Below are 24,715 nucleotides of genomic sequence, written 5' to 3'. Positions count from 1 at the left end.
AGTATTTAAGTGTGAGTGATTCAGTATTCTTTGTTCTGAAGAAATCTAGTTATCTAGATGAAAGCGCTAAACCAACAGCATCTTCGTTGTAACTGTCTGAAATAAAGGAAACGTACTGTGGTTAATCCGATATTCCTGGTATTTTTAAGCCTGTGGGCTTGATTTGTTGGAGTTCTTTTGTTGTATACAGGAATTAACTTGGGTATCAGTCGGATTATTTTCATGGATTCGCTACAGGATGTTTCAGGACTTGGAACTCCCATTACTAGGGAGGAAGCCGACAAGCTACACTCGGAGATGGCTATTATCAAAGGTGAACTTTCACGGCTTATAGAATTACTTACACCACAGTCTGGCTCTCTAAGAATGCCAGTTCCACCGACATCTAATAACGTGTTAGCGTCATCCCGTTCCTCTATTGGCCAAGCGAGCGAGGAGGAGATCCCGAACGGGCAGAGAAGAACTTCGTCTCCATTTCTGCTGAGCTGTACGCCGAGGAAGGATACGCATCCGCCTGTTGATACAAAACAAACTTCATTTAACTTTACCACAGCTACAGGGAATCAAGAAGAAGACATATACTTGATTTTGGGGGCCAAACCCAAACGGCACCCACCTGAAAGGACATATGGTATAAAGGACAAATCTTGTGCAACCGTTAACACAATACATAAAGGTACTGTACATCAGTGTTCCCGTTTGGGAAATCATGACAAAGTAGAGAATTACAATGTTGAGAAGTTTATGCACATGCCGTTCGATTTTGATGGCAAAAATAATGTAAAGAATAAATGCTATGAGGATGAGGAGCAATATAACTCCCTGAAACATATGATTTATGGTTTTGGAAACAAGTTGACCAAAATCAAAGTACTACAAGTTGATAACATGTACTTACGTAAGTGTATGGATAGTCATATAGTCCCAATGGGTCTACGCTTTTTTAAGGAACCCATGGGAATTGAGATGAATGCTGATAATATAAAATTGTGTAACAGCATGTTCAATGATTTTGGGAAACAGTTCATGCAATTTATTGTGAATAACAATGACTTGAAATTAAGTATATTAAGTGAAGTTGAAAGTATGGATAGTTTAATACGACAAGATATGCTTTTCCTCAATGGGAGAAACTTTATTATAAACAGTATGATTATGCTGAAAATTTTAGTAAGAAAATATTTGAAAAAAAGTGTAAGAAATTACAGCGAGATATGGCACAATATGAGCAAGGGACAGCATACAAATGGAATGTTAAAAAAGTTAGAGAAAGAAATTGGGAAAATACAAAAGATAGGAATCATGATGATATGCACTATCAAAAATATGAGGAAGATTTTTTAGAGGAAGGAGAACAAAACAAATGGCAGACAGTAAAACGGAAGGGGAAAGGACAGTACAAGTGGAACAGCTACAGGAAATCTTAGTAGATCACATACATTCAACACATGATTCTATCAGTACTGGAATAGAACCTTGTCCAGTTGATACTGCCAAGCAAGAAGGTGGACTATTTCCTTCTAATACTGCATCTAGTAGTGGGGAAGTTAAAATTTACAATTACAGCACATATGAAGTGAAGTCAGAGCTTCATTCTGGTGGCGGCTCATAAACCATCTACCAGGAAACTTTACAACAGTAAATGGAAACGTTTTTCCATCTGGGACAAAGATAAAGAATTGGACCCCTTTACTGTCCCTATTCCAACTATTCTGGACTTCTTTCCCTGCTTTTTAGACAGGGAGCAAGTGCCTCCACAGTCAAAGTGCAGTTGGTGGCCATCTCCCATTTTCACGTGGGGGACAGCATAGGCTCCTTAGCATCTACAAAGTTGTGCAAAACCTTCTTAAGAGGCGTTTTTCTTTTGAAACCACCTGTCAAGACTGTGGTTCCCCCGTGGGATCTCAATCTGGTCTTACAAGCCTTAACGAGACCACCTTTTGAGCCTGCGGCCTCGGTTCCGTTGAAGTTCTTGTCTTGAAAAACCGCTTTCTTAGTGGCTATTACTTCAGCCAAGAGAGTTTCAGAATTACAAGCTTTGTGTATCAAATCTCCGTACCTTATTTTTCACAAAGATAGAGTGTCCCTCAGGACTAGCCTGTCTTTCTTGCCTAAGGTGGCTACAGAATCAAACATTAATCAATCAATAAATCTTCCTGTATTTTTCCCAAATTTTCACAACAAAGGAGAATATATGTTGCACAAATTGGATGTACACAGACAACTGCGTTTTTACTTGCACAAGACTAGAGAGTTTCGCAAGTCGGACCAGTTTGTTTCTTATGCAAAGTCAGCCATGGGCAAGGCAATTGCTAAAGTGACTGTAGCAAATTGGATCTGTCAGTGCATTATGCTGGGATGCACTTCATCTGGGAAGCCAGCTCCGGTTGGCGTCCGTGCTCATTCCACAAGATCTGTAGCTACCTCAACAGCCTTTTGGTCTAGGGTTCCAGTAGACGATATTTGTTCAGCAGCTACCTGGTCCTCATCTCATACCTTCATTTCTCATTACAAACTGGATATCATTTCCAGGAGTAGGGCTTCTTTTGGCTCCGCGGTGCTTTGGAATATCCTTCCGTAAGGACCACCCAGGTTCTTATAGGTTAGCTGGGGACTCTGTCCCACAGGTTGCAGATCAAACGAAGTAACTACTTCAGATATAGAAGTTATGTACTCACCATAACGTTCCATCTGAGTAGATACTTCATTTGTCTGCAACGGACCCCCCCCTCCCCCTGCCATCCCACGAACCTCGGGAATTTTTCTGATCATTTGGAGTTGGTTTCTGTCTCGCGTTGGTGAGGCAAAAAAAACGATCTGAGGTAATGAGGTTGGTAGTAGGGGATTATGGGTAGGGGGAGGAACTAGGAGCTCGGATCTTGGAGCTTGGAAAGCTGCCGGATCGGATCCGAGGTCTGATCCGACACCACAGGTTGCAGACAAATGAAGTATCTACTCAGATGGAACGTTATGGTGAGTACATAGCTTCTATGTATTGTTGTTTATTTTTTATGTTTGCTTTTTAGCAATATGTTTTGGCTACCTTTTTGGGGGCACCTGACATCTGGGGCAAGAAAAACTGAAGAAAATGAAGTCTGCTGCACCTAATATACCCCTGGCGCACTGACGTCAGGGAAGGCGCGACAGCAACTGACGCCGGACCAAGACTTTGGAACTTTGGCCGACTGCGGGGACTGCCTGACGGCAGGATAACCCAAGTGTAATGACTGCAGCAGTGAATACACTCTAACATCTATATTTATGGTAGGTACAAAACTGTACTTTCTGTATTTTCATCTGCCTTTGAAGAATTTTATTCTTTAAGTTTGTACTGCATAAATGAAGATCTTGCCAATCCACCAGTGAAACTCTGGTTTGGGAGTTCTGAATTTTGTTCTACCAGGAAACCTGTTTTTGGTAGACATCAACTCTTTCAGTAGAATTTATGACTGCAGGCCCTTATTGTATGAAACAATTTGGTCAATCACAGGGAGTGGGTATTCCGTACGTCTAACCCACATTCCTCTCAAAAGGTGTCCTTGAAGCAGTCTGATCACAAATGTTTTCTTTTGGGAGTAAAGTTCAAGGGAGAAATTGGTCCTTATAGTCTTGATGCCCATCACAGTTTCAAGTAACTGGACCAGTTCTTTCTTTGCCTTTGGCAAAGGATTGCTACCATGGGTAAGCAAAAGTCTCAAAGTAGCTTACTGTCCACTGAAAAATGCATAATGAAGGCCACTCATTTTAAGGGGTGATTTCTAGTGCCTGCTTAAGTATATGTCCTTTGTGGTCTGTTGTGGACATATACAGTTAACTTGCTCACTGCCTTGCACTTTCACCAATCATTTTTTGAAATGTGATTTCGGGAGTTAGGCCTCCTTTGGGCACCTTGTTGATTCTGGACTTTTCTATTATCGTGTACTTTGCAGGTGTGTTTGTACAAGTGCATGGGGATTTAAGTGGTAAGCAATAGGGGCTGTTTGCACCATTTTAGCTCATTGCTTGATTTTATGATTATCCAGCATTAGATACTTGCCTGAAGTTTCTTGTTCATTCTTCAGTTCAGAAATGCAGTCACTCCCGCTACGTGGAACTTGACTTCACTGGAAAAGAAATCTGCTGCCAACCTAATGATCTCCTTAAAATCGTTCAAAAGCACACTAGATTACCCAGCAATGCCTTTGCTTTGACAGTCATGACTAAAATCTATCAACCTATTAATGAGCAAATTCACCTAAAATTAAGCATCATTTAACCTCTAAGAAAGATATGCTGTGAAAAATCTTAACATAACATTAGATGTCTTTCTGTTCTGTGTTGCAGTATTCTTTACATGAGGAGATTGCCTGCCAAGAGATCTGACATCTGCTAGTCTTCAAAAGTCTTAGGTGCCTAGAGTGCGTGGTTCGTCGCATGTAGTCTACTGTCAGATGTAGACTATAAAAGTGATGCATGCACGCACCATCCTCATCCTCAGAAATGAGTGCCCCAGGAAAACCCCTGAGAAGTAGGAAGTAGCACATCCAAGAGACAGCAAATGAAGGGGGATGAAAGGTGGGATAGAATACTGCAACAGAGAAGAGAAGTACATTTAACATTATGGTAAGATTTTACACAACTTATCTATGTTCTTCTGTTCTGCTGTTGCAGTATTCTTTACATGAGGGAGAGTGCCTAAGCTCATGAGGAGAAGGAGGGGGGGAGAAAGAAGGGGCAGAGGAGCTTTCCAGGAAGCCATGGAGAATGGACCCAGTGAACCCTGCCTTGCACTTGGAAATGTCCAGTTTGCAATGCTTGTTGAAAGTATGAACTGAAGACCAAGTGGCAGCCTCCAAAATGGAGTTGTTGTCCAATCCTTTGAAAAAGTCGCCAGATGAATCCATGGCTGTGGTGGGTGAGCCCTCACTGGAGAAGGGAAGCTCTTTCCATGGTGCTGACAAAACCTGATTGCTTTAGAGATACAGGAAGTGAGAATCTGCTTGGAGACTGGGAGTCCCAGGGCCGTAGTGTGGAAGGAGACTGGGAGTCCTAGGGCTGTAGTGTGGAAGGAGACTAACAGCTGGTCACTTATCCTGATAGTCTTGGTTTGATCCAGGTAAAAAAACTGTGCTGCCTGTGCACATAGAGTATTCAGGACTCTCTCTGCCAAAATTTGGGGGAAAATAATGAAAAAGGTGGGAAGGTGGATTGCCTGATTTAATGACAGCTCATTGACCACCTTAGGCATAAAGGAGGAGTTGGTGCGATGGGAGACCCTGTCCTTATGGAAGACTAGAAAAGGAGGGGATGCCATCAGGGTTTGTAATTCTGAAATCCTTCTAGCAGATGTGATTACCAGAAGCAGGATAGTTTTCCAGGAGCAAAATTTTAGGGAAGCAGAAGCTGCAGGCTCAAAGGGGGCTAGGGACGCCTTTTCTGAAACAAAATTAATATCCCAGGGAAGGAGGCACTGGTCTCCTGGGAGGTCTCGTGTAGGATGCCTTTCATAAATTTTGGCCTCAAATGTAGAGGCCAAAAAGGTGAGAGAGGCAGACGGGCAGGGAATGGAGGACAAGTGTAGTTTCACTGAGGAATAAGTTAGTCCAGCCTCCTGCAACTCGCACAGTTATGCTAGGACTGTGGGGGCCTCCACTATTACTGGGTCCATTTTAAGTGAACAACACCAGATTGAAAATCTTTTCCGTTTGGATAAATAAGATTTCCTTGTGTTGGGTTTCTTGGCCTCCTGCAGTACCATGAGAACGTCCTCTGAGAAAAGGTGTCTAAAAGGAATCAGGGCCCTATCACCTAGTGTCATTTGTATGGTTGGGAAGTGGAAATGAATGAGGGTGCCACTGTGTTGTGTGAGCAGGTCCACTCTGTGGTGTAACTTGAGAATTGCCCTTGGCTAAATGCAGGAGTAAGGGGAGCCAATGCTGTCTTGGCCAAAAGGGAGTCACCAGCAAGATTTTTGGTCTGTCCTGCTGAATTTTCAGGAGGAATCTTCGGATAAAAGGCAGGGAAGGGAATGCATATAGGAACATCAGTCTCCACGAGAAGCTTAGTGCGTTCACCTTCCAGGCCAGAAAGAGTGGGTCCCTGGCACAAAATAATGATGATGTTCATGGGGGAGGCGAAGAAATCCACTTGTGGAATACCCCATTGGTGGACAATAGCCAGAAACACATCCCTGTGAAACGTCCATTAGTGAGGTTGTGTTTTGGACCTGCTGAGAGTGCCTGCCAAAACAATCAGGTTAGATGGAATGTATACTGCCTGAAGTGGCGTCTGCAGCTTGACCTCTCTAGTACCCATACCTGTAGAGCTAGTCTGCACAGTAGGTATAAACTGGTCCCCCTTCCCCTTTTATTTATATACCACACTGTCATGTCTGTTAAGACTTTGAGGGGCCCTGGGATGAGGAGAGGTTGAAAGGCCCGGAGTGCCAGAAGCAGTGCTCTCATTTCTTTTATAGTCATGTGCACTTTTCTTTACAAGGGTGACCAGGTGCCTTGAGCTTTCATGGCACCTAAGACTGCTTCCTAGCCTGAATCTGAAGCATCTTTTGTTCATTTCATGCACTGGAGGTAGTGGAAGGAGTGGGAGTCCTGGATTGGAAGAGTTGTTAGATCCACCAGTTGATTTCTTTCTCCGGGCAAGGAAAAGGGGAGATTTGGGACTCCAGAATGTGGGCACGTTGAGTCCACATAGACTTTAGATACCATTGCATTTCTCTGTGTGCCTCTTTGGTAGGAGCAGCATGGGAATGGTGGAAGCTATAAGGCCCAGGGTCTTCAGGTAGGTCCTGGCTGAAATGTGGGACTGTTGCATGAGACTTGAAAAAGAATAAGAGAGTTTCTCGGCCTTCTGCAGTGGGATGGAAACCTTCATGAAGTCTGATTGAATCCTGCACCCCAGGAAAATCTGATCCTGGGTAGGAGTGAGGTCTGATTTCTTGTAATTTATGGTGAATCACAAGGAAAGAAGGGTGTTGCTTTGTACAGTTGAGGTCTTGCTATAGCAACTCTGGGCAGTTTGCTTGGCACAGGAGACCGTCCAGATAAAGGAAGATTTGGATGCCCTGCAGTTTGCAGAATGCCATCTCAGGTACTAGACATTTTGTGAAGACCCTTGGGGCAGTAGAGAGACCAAAGGGCAAGGCAGGAAATTGAAAGTGTCCAGAGGCTACAGAGAATCTGAAATTTCTGTATCTTAGGTGGATAGGAATATGTTTTATGTCTGTGGAGGCTATAAAGACTTGAGCTAGGATCAGGGGAGACTAAGTTTGTAAGGTGAGCATCCTGAAAGAGGGTACCTTTAGGTAGGCGTTTAAGAAGGAGAGGTCTAAGATGGGTCTTCCGGGGTCCTCCTTTCCGTGGGACCAGGAATAGCCTGAAATAAAATCTTTCCTCTTTGGACAGGTACTGGTTGGATGGTGCCCTGGTCCAGGAGCTGCTGAAGCACCAGGGGCAGCAGTGGTAAATGTTCTTTGGGTGGTTGGGGGATGTCCCTGAATGGTGATAGAGACTCCCACACCATGAAATATCCATTCTTTATTTTGGACAGTACCCAAGAGTCTTGGGTAATGGTTTCCCAAATCGGGCTTGAAAGAGACAGGCGAAGGGAGAGGGGGAGGGGTCCAGGTAGTCAGATGGACCCTGACTTGTCAAAGGATTGCTTTGAAGTAGGGGATTGTTCTGGAGTACAAAATTATTATTATCTCTTTCTTGTACTCTTGGATTTGGATTGAGTAGGTCTGGATTGCTTCCTGACAAAGGTTGGTTTACAGGGGTAGTTCCTAGAATTTAGGGACTGGAGAAACAGGAGGTGTTTAAGGTCTTTCATCTCCTTGCCCTTATCTTTCAAGGTCTTGAGAAGTTCTGTGGCTGCAATGCAAACAAAGCTTCATTGTCCAGGGGTAGCATCCGTAATTTTGATTTGATATCCTCAGGCACGGGCTGTAAACTGAGCCATGAGAACCTCCTGAGGACAGACCTAGATGCAGCTGCCCTAGCAGACGCCTCTATGGCATCATAGCTTCATTTGATAGAATGCCGGGTCACCTGGGAGGTTGTAGCTAACAGAAATGTAGCTAGGATTTTGTTCACTGAGTTAGGTAGTTCAGAAATGAAACAGCTGAGAGAGAAGTTCCAAGGAATATTTAGTCATATGGGTCTGGTAATTTATAGCTGTAAATGCAAGAGTGGTAGATGTATAAACCTTTTTGCCTAGTCTTTCCACATTCCTGCTGTCCTTGTCTGAGGGAAGCAAGGAAGAGGAGGGAAGAAGTCAAGAGGGTTTGTCATAAGACACCGAGATGATTGATGGATCACCTGCTGGAGCTCTCAACAAGTACAATCTGCAGGCACCTTATAAAAACCTGTCAATTATTTTGTGTGCTGGTGGTAGAGAGTCAGGAGTCTTGATAGATGATGCAAAGGCATCCAAGAAAGCCGGAAGGATAAGGGGGGATAGCAGACGGACTAGGGGTGTCCACTTGCAACAGATCATAACACAGTTTCTGAATATCTGTCATTTCAAAGGTTTCCCATTTGAAATGCACTTGCATTCTAGACAGTATGTCACTGAAAGAAATCTCTTCTAAAAGGGGACTCTGTCCCATTATAATCTTTCTCAAGGGAGGCATAGTCTAGATGAGAGAGAATCTGAGTAGCGTAGACTATAGACTCCTCATCAGAAGAAAGGTCCTCTTCAGATGAAGATTCTTCCATTCCCCTCTTTTGTGAAGAAGTAAGCATTGGGAAAGTAGGAATAGCAATTCTGGGGGGGGGGGCTTCGAGGCTAACGGGCTTTGACAATGCTTTGGGAAAAGACCTGACAATCCTTTTATTTTGAATCTGAAGAATGGGAAACGTGTTGAGTTTTCTGCTGGGCATGCCCATTCTATGGCGAGAAGGTGGGCCAGACGTAGGCCTCCATTCTGTAATGTTTGCATCCACTTCCTCATGAATAGGGATGGTTAGAATCCCTCATGGCCCTACAGAAAGTCATGTTTCCCTTTGGACATCCAGAGCAGATGCCTGCGATACCTCTGAGAACGTGCTACTAGCATGTTCCACAGCGACTCTGTTACGGGTTTGGCCAGTGGCCTAGAGTGAATCTCCAGACTGGTAGTTGTCTCGGGAGAGAAGGCAGGCCCTAGAAGTGCAGCCGAGGCTTCCACCTTTTTTTTTTTGCCTCCTGCTTAGCTACCGACGCAGCTTCTGAGGTCGAGGGACCCACCATCCATTTCGCGAGGAGTTTGAGACACTGGTTTTCCAGATATCTGGAAAGGGAAAGTTAGGCCTACTACGTAGGGTCTTTGGGACAAGCAACTAGCAGATAGGGCCGGCCTTATGGTCTATGGGAAGGCTCAAGACAAAACAGGCACGGTTGATGGGCGTCTTCATGTGGAATGTGACGTCCACAATCACATTTGCACTTCTTGGATAACATTAAAATTAAAACTCTATCAAAAGTAAGAAAACGATTCCCCAACAGGGCACTTATCTAAGTAGAAGTATCTTCAGTGGTCAGATCGTATGTATGGGAAGCACATTATGTCTGCTAGCAAAGACATTTTGAGATTGATGTGTACATATGTCTTTTTTATAGCTTACGTCCATCAGTAGACTGTGTGACATATCACGCACCCTAGGCACCTAAGACTTTTGCAGCCTGGCTGACGTCTGGTCAATTGGCAGGCAATTGCCCTCATGTAAAGAATACTGCAACAGCAGAATAGGACATCTTTAAACTCAGTGTTTTTGCTCCTATTTTTCCCAACATTTAACTCTCGCTTCCTTATTAACACCTCACCCTCCCTTATGTCTTCTCTGTGTAATAACTTATTTGCTAACCTTTACTTATCCATTTCCCCTTTATGCTTTTCCAAAGCTCACTGTTGCAAGGACTGCATCTTTTAACAAATTAATTTTACTTTCTCTGTCTCTGCACTATTACCTAAAAGTCTGAAATCCCCTGAACACTTGACTTCTTTCCATAATCTATCTGATTTTCAAATAGTCTCATGAACCATACTTTACAAACACGTACACCCATAATAAATTTTTTCTGTTACTACTAGGCACTAGTCACCATTTATAACTTTCTGTCCTAAATTTACCTTAGAATTTTTTGTATGCTATCCATCAGTTATTCTTTGCTGTTAAATGAATACAATTTGTGTGCTGCTTTTAGTCACATTAATCCATTGGATGCTTTAGTGCATGAGTGTCCAACCCGTGGCCCGCAGGCCGCATGCGGCCCTCAGAGCTCTTCCATGCGGCCCGCGACCCTTAAATTGAAATTTCACTTTTTTTCCGCGTGTTTTCACGTCCGCGTCCTTCAGGCGTTCTGCGCATGCGCCACATTACTTTTTTTCACGTTTTTTTTTTCATGGCAGCGTCTGTCAGCTGGTATGCGCATGCGCCAAAGCACCGTTCGTTTTTTACTTTTGCGGTAATGGGTAAACAGCTGAAGGAAGGATTAAGATCGCGGCGAAGAAAGAGCTGAGAGTGAGGAGGATTTATTTATTTTTACACACTGACTACATCTCCAGCAGTAACAGGTAAGCGATTCTAAATGCATCATTTTAATTTTTAGGTTCAGTCCATCAGTATAAAAAATCAAAACTTGGTATGTTTACAAAAATTGTTAGTTAATAAATACACACAGAAGTAGTTAAGCACTATTTACAGGTGTTATATAAGAGATTAAAAGGAGGGGTGAAAAATCGGATCCTGTCGGTGCTGCTGTTCGGGCTACCAGTTTTGTTTACTTATTTTTTTAATCACACATACAATAAAGTTTTGCTATTACACCATAATCGGAGTCTAAGGGCTGTGGGGTGAGCAGTCTGGTTTGATGACTACAGTTGCCAGTGAGAAAGGCAAAATTGGTCTTATGAAGGCAGAACGAGAAAGTTGTTTCTACACTATCTGCGAGCAAATATTGGAAAGAATTTTTAACAGTGCTTGACATGGATATAAGACAGAAGAACTTGCCTTTTCATAAATAATATAGAAATGATAAAGTTTCTGAATCTGAAATTTCCCCATTTCCAAAGCACATGCTTCTAAAAATGAATGCTGGATCACCAGTAACCATAAATATGCTACTCTTTTATGATGCTGATGATGATGATATTGAAGGATGCTGTTGCAGCCGACCTTTAACTTGTTTACTTCAGTAACTCATTTGCTTGCACTATTGATAAGAAGCCCAACCCAGACTGCGCCACATTACCAAGAGAATTTTTTTAATTTTATAAGCTGAAGAAATGGCATAATAAGTCATTATGAGGTACAGCAGAATGAAAGTTTCAGGGAACATACGTACATCTCAAGAGCATCAAAAGTTACTTAGTGCAGAGTATAGGCATATGAGAAATGATAAGATTTACTATAAGCTACACTGTAAAATAAGATGATTTAGTTTTAAATATTTGTTAGTAATTAAATGGTATTTGTCTGTTGTTATATAGGCAGATGTGGGGATTAGGTGGGGAGGGTGGTTGTGAATGGGAATGATAGTGTACTGTAGCTATATTTGAGTGAACATTTGTTGCATTTACCTTATGTCTCGGCACTTAGAAGTTGTTTTCCCCTTACCTTGTTGTATAAATTATTTACAGTACAAATGTTTTCTATTTCTACATACTCTTCCTTGTTGCATTTACCTTATGTCTCGGCACTTAGAAGTTGTTTTCCCCTTACCTTGTTGTATAAATTATTTACAGTACAAATGTTTTCTATTTCTACATACTCTTCCTTTTGTTGTTTTGTAGATGCATCTTTGTAGAATGCTGGCCTCTTTACTTAGAAAAATAATGGAAAGATAACAGTTTCATTGTTAAGACTTAAGTCAAGATAAGAAAAAGATTTTATAAAGGTGCAATTGTTTTAGTTGTCGGGTTTTGCCATGTGGCAAAGATAAGTAGATAAAAGTACCACTTTTTTTTTCAGGATACCTCCATCTCTGTAAATTAGATTTGAAGCTCTGTTTTTACAGTCATGAATCGCTGTATGAAACACATGCGTTAGATGAGTGCAGCTTTATTAAACACCTGTCTAGTCAAGTGTTTGGTTGCTTCATAAACAAGGGGACACAGCAAGGCATTCACTGTGGTGTCCAGTTTTTAAGTACAATTTATTTGTTTTGTGCAGTGAGATGAGCTGGAATCTACATTTAAAATGGTCAAAAATATTTACTGCAGTTACAATTAAAGTCCCCTCTTTCAGAATGCATGGTTACTTTGTGTTTCATTTTTAAATTATATTTCTTTCAGTACTGAAAAACATTGCTGTTCAGAAAAAGGTAATGACAGAATACTTGAACAGCAAGTACAAGCTGTACTGCAGCCCATATTAGCAGAGGAAGGAGAAGTGAGGTGATCTGACTTAGAAAGATTACCCAGTGGCAAGTCACCGGTGATTAATTAGTGCAGAAGGCTGGGGGTGTATACAGCTGCACTCTTCCAGGCTGAACAGTGAAGGAGGCATGCTGTATGGCAGGTTGGGAGGTACAGCTGCAGTCCCATGCTGTATGGGTGGATTGGGATGTTGAACTGTTCTCACAGAGACTGGATGGTAGGTTGTGAGAACAAGCTGCCGTCTCTCCCACAATGTATGGAAGGTTGAGAAATTGAGTTAAACTCTCCCACTCTCAGTACAGTAGGTTGGTAGGCTCAGCTGCAGTCTTCCAGCCTTTGTGTTAGGTTAGGTTCAGCTGTACTCTCCAAGTTACCGTTCATTACAGCGAGCAGTCAGAAAATTAATTTGGGTTGGGTGTAAGAGTGAATGTTCAGAAAAGTGAACTCTCCATTCCTGCTGTCTGAGATCACATTGCTGCAGGGCAGGGAATTTGTCCTCCCTCTCTCTCTGATGTGATCTCAGAGTTGGTATATGTAATTAGCAAGGAGTAGGGGGGGGGGTTGCCTGTTGCAAAAAAATATTGTTTTTTTTTATAATAATTTTAGATTCAATCTCTAGTCTAGATTGATTGCTGTTTTTGTAGTCTTTGTTCTTATAGTTTAATAGTTGATATAATCACTGTTCCAACCCCTCTGTCTGTAGGTTGGGACGTTCAATGGCATTCTCCTTGGCTGCACGGTGGGTTGGGATGTGCAGCTGCACACTCACGCTGTACTGTATCTTGGGAGGTACAGCTACTGTCCTATACTCTACTGTAGGCAGGGAGGTACAGCTGCCCTCTCCCACACTGTGTGGTAGGTGGGGAGATGCAACTGCACACTCCCAGACTGTACAGTAAGCGCTAGGTCAGGAGTTACCAGATTAATGTTAGGAATGTACCAAACATCCTGGGGTATAAGGTTCCTTGAAGCTTGTGGGCTATTAGACTTACAGTGATACTTGAGAAATTAGTACATGCATCCATAAAGTCACGTTTTTCTGCACATAGGATTGCTGGCTGTCTCAGATTGTGAATGCTTTGTTTGCGATTTTCTCTGTAGTCCTGCAGCCAATTGTGTCTCTACTATTATGATGTATAAAAGATGACCGTTAAGATTTGCCAGTTTTGAAACTTATTTGATTAGGTGTCATAAACTCAAGATTAAGGTATACCCTTAATGCAGACACAGCAGATGCAGGCACATTCCATTGAGAGTTGGCATGTGGATACTGACTGGCACTGATATTTTAACATTAGCTGTGATAATTGGCTCATTGTATGTACCCACTTAAGTCTTTGTTAAAGAAGTACAGATAAGGCAAATAAATATATATATACGTTGATATTTTTAGTTCTGTTGAATCTGAGTTTACTTTGCACTGTGTAGTTAATTGTGTATATTTTTCCATGTGTGCCATTCCACAGAAGAGGGAAGTTGTATATACACGAATTTAAACTGTGTAACTGTACAATATGTTTTGGACTTGCATTCTGTCAACATCCTTTACCTCAGTAAGAGGGGCAGCTTGGTGATGGATCAAGTTTATCAGTACATGGCTGGGTTGTTTTCTGTTATACACAGGGAGGTAATTGCATTTAAGACTATTTGGATGGCTGTAGTGGCATCTGCTAATTATTTTATGGTTATTTGGATGCAAGACATCTGTTGTACATAGTTGATGTATAGTCAAACATTCACTAACATTACCTCACTGATAGGGGCACTGTTAAAGTAGGGTTTGGCTACAAATTGAAATGTTCGTACCCTTTTAATTTTTTTTTTTTTTTTTTTTTTTTTTTTTTTTTTTTACAGATAAACTTTGGTGTTAAACTAAGATGTCAGTTATATTTATCTGTTTTTTTAATAATTAGAATGAGATAGTGAATTTTAGGGCAAATATTATGCATACACCTGTGGTCTTTTGCTCTTCAGTTTACGTGAGAGACTTTTTTTTTTTTTTTTTTTTTTTTTTTGGTCTTCAGTTTACGTGAGAGACCCTTTTTGTTTTGGTTTTTTTTTTTTTTTTTTTTTTTTTTTGGCCCTCACTTGCTGTTTGCAATGATATATATTTTACATGCGTCCCCCAGACAGTTTCTGTTGACTCAATGCGGCCCTTGCAACTGAAAAGGTTGGACACCCCTACTTTAGTGTTTATACTTGTTAGGCAGTTATCCAAGAAAACTTTAAATCTATCATGTGTAGTATTCCCTTGAAAATACCTTTGTGTTGTTGTGAATATCTGTACTGCCATTTTGGGCCCATTTCATTCCTGAAAAGGGTTTCTGGGTCAGTATACCTACCTGATTTGCAAATGTAAAATTAAAAATAAATCCTGAAGCAATGTATTTTTTTTTTTTGGCATACATGTTTGGTGTGTCTCTCATGCAGACAGTTTTTGTAGTTATTTATAGTAGGTACAACACTTATTTCTTTACCCATTTTTCAAGGGGAATATGGCTTTAGCCTGTTGTCAAACTACATTTTTTAATTTTTATTTTCTCCTTTAGGTTGGGCATGACAAAGTACATTTGGCCCTTTCCCTGGTGGGATACGAATCTGAACTTCAGAAGGCTATGCAATTTGTGTTTGGTACAACACTGGTCTGTGACACTCTGGATAATGCTAAGAAGGTGACATTTGATAAACAAGTTATGACAAAAACTGTCACACTTGGTGGAGATACATTTGATCCCCAAGGAACACTGAGTGGAGGTAACTTGATAAGTACTGGAATCTCTTTTTTTATCCTTTTGCTGCTTTGTGTTTTTTTAGTGTTGGTGAACTTTGCTAGGATGAGGACTTCTACCATTGGGAGAGGCAGGGGGAGGCGTTATTATTAACACACCCAAACCCCCATGTAAATTCCAATAATGACACTATCGCTATTAATGGAGTTCAACATATTTTTAATAATTTTTCTTTATACAATTTTAGCAATGTAACACCTAATATAAATCACTTTCACCTATTAAGTAAGGGATTTAAATTCATTCTTGCAGTAAAGGGAGACCTAGTTAACACTATAATAGATATGAAATTATTTATTAGAAAAATCAACTTGGAAATGCATTTTGCACAGTATAATAAATCTGATTTACCTCCTCAGAGCTCGTCCCTAATTCGCAAAAGCACCTTTAACCCTCCCTTATATCCACAAATTAAAAACTTCGAAATTATGTTAGAAAAAGAAATTCGACCGATATACGGGCAAAAGGTGTACGAATTCAACCTTTCAAAGCAAGAAAACGAGGTATTAAAAGAGCTTAGAACAAATAAGCCTGATAAGGGAGGGGGTGCAGTCTTTATGGACAATATTATATACGAAGGAAAAATGAACTGCATGTTAAGGGATACTAATAGATATTTAACTGTCTCCTTAAATGAAATGAATGTGGCATATTCTAAGATAGATAATCAACTCAATTATATGCTTCTTGAGGGGACAGTAGATAGAAAAAATTATGACTTGAGCGACGAAAAGCGCTTCACCTGTATCCTATTAAACTTGAGTTTTGTCTTCAGCGGTGCGTTGGACCTGTTTTTTGATTTCCTTAGTTTGTTTTTGGATCACTGAGAATTCTTGTATGTGGCCAAACCTAAAACTCCCATCATTTTCGGTATACCCAAAATCCACAAGAATGCAGACGATCCACCGCTGAGACCTATTGTCTCAGCGGATGGTTCTAAAACCCTTCCGTTAGCAAAATTTGTGGTTAATAAAATCAAACATATTTGTGCTGAAAATCCATATATATTAAAGGATTCTTGGGACCTGTTGAGAATTATATCTACTGAATTGGCTGATGATAATTTAATCTTCATTACCATAGATGTGATAGACCTTTTCACATGTATACCACATAGTGAGGGTCTGGTTATGTTTGAAGATATTATATACAGAGATAAAAAACTAACCCATTCCGATAAAAGTGTTATTATGAATTTAACTGAAATGGTATTAAAATATAATTTTCTTATGTTCAACGGCAAATACTACCAACAAGCACAGGGCATATCTATGGGAGCTGCATGTGCACCAACATACGCCAATATTGTCCTAGCCAAATGGGAAGAAGACTTTATATTGAATTCAGAATACAAAAATAATTGGTTGTTATACAGACGTTTCCTAGATGACATAGTTATTTTTTGGATTGGAGATATGATAAAGTTTGAGAAGTTCTTTGAATATATTAATAATACCACAAGTTTCTTAAGGTTTACATATACCTCATCCAGGGATAAACTTCAATACCTGGATGTTGAAATATACAAAACTGCAAAGGATTTTGAAACTAGGATTCACAGAAAAGAAACATTTTGTAACTCCTACCTCCATTTTACTAGTGCGCACCCCTCACATTGTAAAAAGAACATTGTCAAAGGACAATTTGTGAGGGGTAGTCGCATGACTAGTTTAAATGAAGACTTTACTATAGAATGTAAATTCCTTGAAAAGATGTTAGAAGAAAAAGGATACCCTATATCATTTATTAAAATGATAAGGAAGGAAGTAGAAAAGGGTAGAAATAACAAATTTCAACCTATAAAGGGGAGAAAAACAGATTATCATGTAGACAGTACATCATCTGAAACACGAGCCACCAATAAATATGAGCATGCCTTTGTCTTGGAATATAACATGACCAATATTAAAATTGGCGAAATTTTTAGGAATGAATGGGAAAAAATTTTAATGTTTGTGGATATGGATAATATGAATAATACCATTCCAAAAGTAGTATATAAAAATGCAAAGAATATGAAAAATATTTTGGAATCTTATACAAAAAACACAATAAATAATTACAGTGGATATACAGGAGGCACAATAAATAGACAGAAAAGGATGGGTAGTTTTAGATGTGGCCACTGCAATCAATGTGAATTTATATTGAACACAAATGAAATATACATAGTTAGTAGGGACATATAACTATAGTTACTACAATATATTATACTTGTGAGACTAAGGGAGTTATATATTTGGCTCAATGCAAAAAATGCAGTTCATTTTATATTGGAAAAACGGAACGAGCTTTGAGGAGAAGAATATACGAACATAATTATGAAATCCAGAAATGTAAAGACACAAATGCACTTTATAGGCATACTAAGGAATGTTTAGAAGCAAAATTTGTTTTTTTTGTGTTGGAACAGGTTAAAAAACACTTGAGGGGAGGTTTGTGGGAAGAATGGTTAGCTTATAAAGAATTATGGTGGCAAATCAAATTAGATGCCACGAGAAAACCCGGATTAAATGACCATATTTCCCTATCCCCAGTGTTAAAATTGAGAGCTGCTGCTATTTAGTTTATTGAAGTATTAAATAAAACCACTAGATGGCAGCATTCATCACATAAAAGTGCAACAGGTTGAAATGGATAGAAATTATGTTTTAAACTATTTAATATTTTTTAATTATTTTTTAAAAGAATTGTAAGTTTTTTAACAGTATAATAATAACAAGCAGGTTTTTATTTAGTTACAAGGTTTCATAATAATATTTATTTGTAACACCACACACATAGAATGGTTTAATGAACTTTTTATTTTTAGGGACAATACAACAAGTTTGAGTTGATATTCATGAGACTAATTAATCTTTGATTTGCCTGGCTAGAATACACTGTTGTTGATTGGTTCATATTAATTGTTATGCTTATTTAAACTGCTAATTGCTTTATTTGAAATTAATCTGATGAAGTCCTGGTTTATGTCGGACGAAAACGCATTTGTAAAAAAGAGCGTTTATTTGTTGTGAGTCTTTGCTGTATTAAATTTTGCATCTTTGGATACTTTCTTCGTTTTCCTGGATTTATCTTAATTGTAGCAATGACCTTATTTCTTTAAACTGATTACTACTGCTCTATCTACTGTTACTAATTCTTCTCCGATATAAAGTTTATTTCAGACAGTTTGGCTTCTCTGGCTTCTTCTGACTATATAGTGCAGTCACCAGTAATGTTTCATTATTTGGGCTTTCATACAAATTACATTGTTAGTAAATATTATTCCCTCCATTACTTGTTTTAGTACCAATTCAGTTGGTGTCGGATCACCGGTTGATTGAGAGGCTTGAAACATCTCATTCATCCGATCTGCAGGGGAGGTGCTGTTTCCTGATCTTTCAAGTCAAAACTATGTGTAAGAATCCAAGAACTGTGGATCTGTTTCACTGTGATTCATCTTCCTCACCATTAGTGCTCGTAGATGTAGGTAACAGTTTGATCTGAAGTAGGGACTTCATTTGTCAGTAACCTTTGGGATACAGATCCGATCTCTGATCCGAGCCGGCAACTTCTATCATAGCATAGATCCGAACTCCTAGCTCCTCCCCTTACCCATTATCCCCTGCCTACCCTGACTGACCCCAGATCTAGTTTGTCACTCTTCAAGCAACAGCTAGATTCCAGAGCTCCTGGCGTTTTTGTGAGAAAAAAGTTTTCTTTCTTTTTTTCTGATTGAGTGATTGTGTGTGCGTTGTAGGTTTATCCTTAACGCTAAACTTAATTTTATTTTAGCTTCTCAGCTTAAATTTTAATTTAAAATATTCCTCCCTCCCCCACTGGTCGTAGCGTGTGTGTGTGTGTGTGTGTGACTTGAGTGTTAGGGGCCTAGTGAGTGTGCTTTACTTTAGTAATGTTGGAGGCCCCTAAAGCCATTTTTTCGAAATGCACCGAGTGTGGTCACAAGCTTTCACCGGCTGATGGCCACACTCAGTGCGTTAGGTGCCTTGGGGTTGAACACCTCTCTTCGGGTTGCGCGATGTGCGCGGCGTTCAACCCCATGGCACTTAAGGATCAGAGGTTGAAGCTGGTTCTGGCGGGCCTTTTACCCCCAGACTCTGCTTCGGCCTCCGGTACTTTGGTGACTGCTACCCCCCCCCCCCCCCGGTAACGTTCACTCCTGCCTCCCTTCCTCCGACCGAGGCTCAACCTCCCACTTCGGCTCCGGAGGATAGGGAGTCCAGGAAAGAGAAGCGGAGGGAAGAAGCACCTTAAGCGGCGGGCCGAGGACTGTTCATCAGCCCTGCCCACCAAGAGGGCTTTTCCGTCCAGGTTTTCTCGGTCTCCTCCTCCCTCTGATCCGATCCCCTTGTTTCTCCCCGGGACCCGAGGAGGAGGTGACCCGGTCCCCGTCGAGGTCATCGAGGCGGCACTCCAGGTCTGCCTCTGTGGCCTCTTCGAGGTCCACTTTTAGCATGTCAGATGCAGACATGGACCGGATGATGAGATTCATCCAGGCCCAGATGCAGATGGGAGTGCTCTAGCCCCCCCCCCCCTCCGGGGGGGAGCTCGACCCCTTTTTTCGCCCCTATTGCTCCTTCTCCAACCCGCATTAAGAGTTCTGAGCGCTCTGAGCCGAGCCACGTTGGATCCGGGGTGGGTCGGAGCAGACCGTGCTGGGCACGTCGGCTCTGACAGCTCCCTCGAGTTTGTCGGGTCTGACCTCTCGGAGCCGTGGGCCGAGCTTCGGATCCGAGGGATTCGGTGTGCTTTCGGCTCCGTCCCGGTCAGAGCACACTGGTCCCTCGGATCCGACGTTCTCAGTGCCGGGTCCGATCCCCGCTTTGGATCCGAGTGGGAGTCTGGTCCCCTTCATCCGGCCCTCGGGGCAGCCTGCCTCGGCGCCTCTAGGAGTTCCAGTGGAACAAGATACAGTCCGTGAGGACTCCTCGGACAGTCCCCCCCCCCCCCCGAGGAGATTCCTCACAAGGCAAAGTGCAAGAGGAGGCACATAGACTCCCCTGAAAGTCTCACCGAAGATACGGACTTAGATGAAGGGGAAGGCTCCCCTAGATCACCCCCCCGAGGATGTCTCCTTCGGAGACATCATGGAAATGCTCAAAATCAAGGTTGGGTGGTCTTCCCCCAAGGCTTCCTCTGAGTCCGTATTCCATGAGGCGTTTGAGGCAGGACCATCTACCTCTTGGGTGTCCCCTCCACCCGAACCCCTGGTGGATCTCATATCCTCTAGGGCTTGGAAGGAACCGGACACCGTAGAGCCAATCCCCAAGCGCCCAGACAAAATTTTGAGCCCCCCTGCAGAGAGAACACACTGGAGCAGAGGTCCCCCTGTGGATGCCATGTTGGTGGCTGCAGCCACCAAGAAAGAGTTGGCTCAGGAGAGCCCCACGGTTCATCCTCCAAGCAAGGAGTCTCGCGCGATGGACCGTCTTGGGAAGCGGGCCTTCAGTTCAGCGACCTTCTCTATGAGGGCCTTGAACTACATGGCACACGTTATTCGGATGCAGTGGGATCTAATTAAGGAATACGCTGCTTCCCGCCCCAGGGTCCATGTCGGAGGGAGACAAGGATCTGTACTCCTCCCGAATGGCCACCCTCTGCTCTATCTCTAACACCTCTATGCGGCTGTTGTCTCATGCTACGGAGGGAGCCGCTAGAGCAGGTGGAGTCGGGCTTGTCATGAGGAGACAGGCCTGGCTCCTTCACTGTGACTTCTCGGAACCCTTCAAGGTGTCATTCGCGAATGCCCCTTTTGATGGTTCTGCACTGTTCGGCAGAACCGTTCGCGACACTCTTGTCCAGAGCGAGAAAGACGGGAAGACCTTGTCTGCCGTCGGAGTCCGCTTCTCTGCGCCCCAGAGGTCCTTTTCCAAGAACCAAAAGAGTCAGAAGAAGATGTGGTTCCGAAAATCACATCAATCCCAGTCTGCTCAGGACAACCAGTCCTCTCGTGGCAGAGGAGGACAGGGAGGACGCCGCCCCAGAGGCAGAGGGGGTCCCAGGAATTTTGGGTCCAGAGAACCGTTCTCTGAGAGGCCCACGCAGAACCCCTGAGGGGTTACCCGGCTGCTCCACTCTGGAGGCAGTCGGGGCGTTGAGGCACCTAGCAATGTGGGAGTCCATAACAACGGATCGCTGGGTGCTTCATATTATATCCAGAGGTTACTAAATTCCCTTTATCGTAACCCCCAAAATCAGAGGCCTCCCCGACGTACCACCCAGTCAGAGGGAGGCGGCTGCTGCAGAAATTCAGCAGCTTCTGCAAAAGAGAGCCATCCAGCCCATCCCCCCAGATCAAGTCGGATCAGGGTTTTACTCCAGGTTCTTTCTGGTGCCAAAAAAGACGGGGGACTTGAGGTCCATCCTCGACCTCTCTCTCCTAAACCTGGCGGTACCCAAAGAAAAGTTCCGAATGGTCACGTTGCAATCCGTCCTCCCCTTATTGCAGGAGGACAACTGGATGTGCTCCATAGACCTCAAGGATGCGTAATATCACATTCTAGTGGACAGGCGTTCCAGGAGGTTTCTCCGCTTCCGGCTGGGAGCCAGTCACTTTCAATTCAGGGTCCTCCCCTTCGGCCTCACCTCAGCCCTCAGGGTGTTCACCAAGGTCCTAGCGATAATAGCGGCCCACCTGAGACTCCAGGGAATTCAGGAATTGGTCCTGAGGGCCCTAGGATCTATGGCGGCTGCAATCCCTCTGCTGCCATTGTCCCGGTTGAACATGAGGGTCCTGCAGTGGACCCTCCAGGTACAATGGTCCCTGTCTCATCCCATTTCCTTAAGCAAGGTTTGCAGAAGATCGCTCGTGTGGTGGCTGCAGTCTCCCAATCTCCACACGGGACGTCCCTTCTCACTACCACCGCCAGTCGACACTGTGACCACGGACGCTTCTCGCCTGGGGTGGGGGGCATTTTTCAGGCAGGACAGTCCAAGGCACGTGGAACGACGTAGAGACCTCTTTGCATATCAACGTCCTAGAGATGAGGGCGGTGCTTTTGACGTTGCAGGCACTACACAACTCTCTTCCGGTAGGGACGATTGCAGTACAGACAGACAACATGTCGGTCGTCTGGTACATCAACAAACAGGGGGGAACCAGGTTTTACCCCCTTTGCCGCGAGGCCATGAGAGTGTGGGAATGGGCGATTTCCACCAACCGCTTTCTCATAGCAACGCACATTCCGGGATGGTCCAACATTCTAGAGGACAGGCTCAGTCATACTATCCTGACTCCTTACGAATGGTCTCTCAACCATCGAGTTGCAGAGCAAGTATTTGCCCGATGGGGGCAACCTTGTTGCAATCGTTTTGCCTCTGCTTCAAACACCAAATGCAACGATTACTTCCCTCCGATCTCCCCTCCGGTGGAGTCCCTGAGAGACTCTAGTTCATGCTTGGCCTCCCGGTCTGCTTTATGCTTACCCTCCTCTTCCCCTGATGTTGAAATTATTACAGAAAGCCAGGCAGTTGGGGAGCAAGATGATCCTCATTGCCCCATTCTGGCCTCGTCAGACGTGGTTCCCTTACCTATGGTCTCACCTAGTGTATCCACCATGGATTCTGGATCCCCTCCCGGATCTCATTTCTCACCCTCTCGATCTTCCGACTCCGAACCTGGTCAACCTCAAGCTGACGGCTTGGTTGCTCCAGTTCAACTCCTCATAAGGACTCCCGGGATCTCACCTGTCAAAGCCATTCTTGTAGCAGCTCACAAGCCTTCCACCAGGAAGGTTTATCGAAGTAAGTGGAAATGCTTCACCATTTGGGCAGAACACCATCGTTTAGACCCTTTTACAGCCCCCGATAGCATCGGTTCTAGATTTTCTAACCTCTCTCTTTCACCAGGGGGCTAGTTCTTCCACAGTCAAGGTACAACTTGCAGCAATCTCATACTATCACATGGGGCAAGAGTCTGGCCCTCTTATCACTTCCAAACTGTGTAAGACCTTCCTCCTTAGGCCTCCAGTCAAAGAGGTGGTACCTCCATGGGATTTATCCTCAGTCTTACAGGCCTTGACTGGTCCCCCCTTCGAACCGGCGGCCACGGTTGATCTCAAATTTCTCTCTTGGAAGACAGCCTTTTTGGTGGCCATAACTTCAGCCAAAAGAGTGTCGGAATTGCAAGCTCTTTGTGTCAAACCACCATATCTGGTCTTTCACCCGGATGGGGTTTACCTCAGGATCAATCCGTCCTTTCTACCTAAGGTATCTTCAGAAGCGAACATCAATCAATCTATCAATCTTCCTGTGTTTTTCCCCAACTTTCAAAACAAAGGAGAGTACAAGCTACATTCCTTAGACGTACACAGACAACTACGTTTTTATATCCATAGAACTGCTGATCATAGGCAATCCGATCAGTTGTTTATCTCCTTTGCCAAAAGTAATTTCGGAAAACCAGTTTCTAAAGTTTCTCTCTCTCGATGGATCTCGAGTTGTATTCTTTTAGCATATCAGAGCTCGGGAAGGCCTGCACCTCAAGGAGTCCATGCTCATTCTACTAGGGCCGTTGCCACATCTGCAGCCTTTCAAGCTAGGGTTCCACTGGATGACATTTGTTCCGCAGCCACTTGGGCTTCATCTCTCACCTTTATCAGCCACTATAAAATAGATGTCGTCTCCTGAGGTAGGGCGTCCTTTGGCTCTGCGGTGCTCCGGAATATCCTTCCATGAAGGCCACCCAAGATTTAGGTTGCTGGGGACTCTGTCCCAAAGGACAAATGAAGTCCCTACTTCAGATTAAGAAGTGATGTACTCACCATAACGTTCCATCTGAGTAGGTATCTTCATTTGTCTGCAACCACCCCCCCCCTCCTTCCCCCTGACCAAAATGATCGTTCTTATGGTTATAAGCATATGTTCCCTTTGGGACACTTTAATCAGCTGTGCTATGGGGCAAACTTGATCTGAGGTCAGTCAGGGTAGACAGGGGATTATGGGTAAGGGGAGGAGCTAGGAGCTCGAATCTATGCTATGATAGAAGTTGCCGGCTCGGATCCGAGATCGGATCCGTATCCCAAAGGTTGCAGACAAATGAAGATACCTACTCAGATGGAACGTTATGGTGAGTACATAACTTCTTATTCATCACTGATATAAACTTTCCAACACTTCATTTTTGCATCTTTATTAGTAATACTTTGCATTATGGTCTCACTCTCCAGATCTAGCTTGCCTTCTGTTATGAATAACATAAGATCTAATTAGTCCTAGGATTTTCTTGCTTATTTTAGCGTCTTGGAATATTTTCCAAAATTTGAATATGTTAGTGTTTCACTGTTGCAGTCATTACATTTGGGTTATCTGCTTGCAGTAGCCCTCAGTCAGCCTGATTAACAAAGTCTTGGGTCCTGCGTCGGTTGCTGTCCCTTCTTCCATGACGTCAGGTCATCAGGGGTATAAAACATGCAGTTGATGCCATTACATCAGTCTTTCTTGCCGTGCGGTGCCTGAAGCAGAAGCAGTTTGCAAGTGCCGGTAGGCCGACTCCTGAAATTTTCGTTTCTGAGTTTCAGAACCAAAGTCTTCAACTAAAGTTAAGTACCCCATTGGGGAAACTTTTTCTTGC

At 43.0% G+C, this 24,715-nt stretch overlaps 1 protein-coding gene across 1 annotated transcript in view; it reads left to right on the top strand.

Annotated features, from left to right (window-relative positions):
- SMC2 (structural maintenance of chromosomes 2) overlaps window positions 1-24,715 on the top strand; it is a 1,579,182-nt gene that overhangs the window by 1,061,622 nt on the left and 492,845 nt on the right. The window contains exon 17 of the mRNA XM_044060351.1: window positions 14,902-15,106. Within this exon, the coding sequence (XP_043916286.1) occupies window positions 14,902-15,106 (205 nt within the window). The remainder of the gene's footprint in view (window positions 1-14,901; window positions 15,107-24,715) is intronic.

The sequence above is a fragment of the Protopterus annectens genome, chromosome 2.part0 (assembly GCF_019279795.1).
Source record: "Protopterus annectens isolate FY-2018-M chromosome 2.part0, PAN1.0, whole genome shotgun sequence".
Classification (NCBI taxonomy): Eukaryota; Metazoa; Chordata; order Ceratodontiformes; family Protopteridae; genus Protopterus; species Protopterus annectens.
The sequence above is the reverse complement of the archived record's forward strand: the minus strand, read 5'-3'. Positions and strand labels throughout refer to the sequence as shown.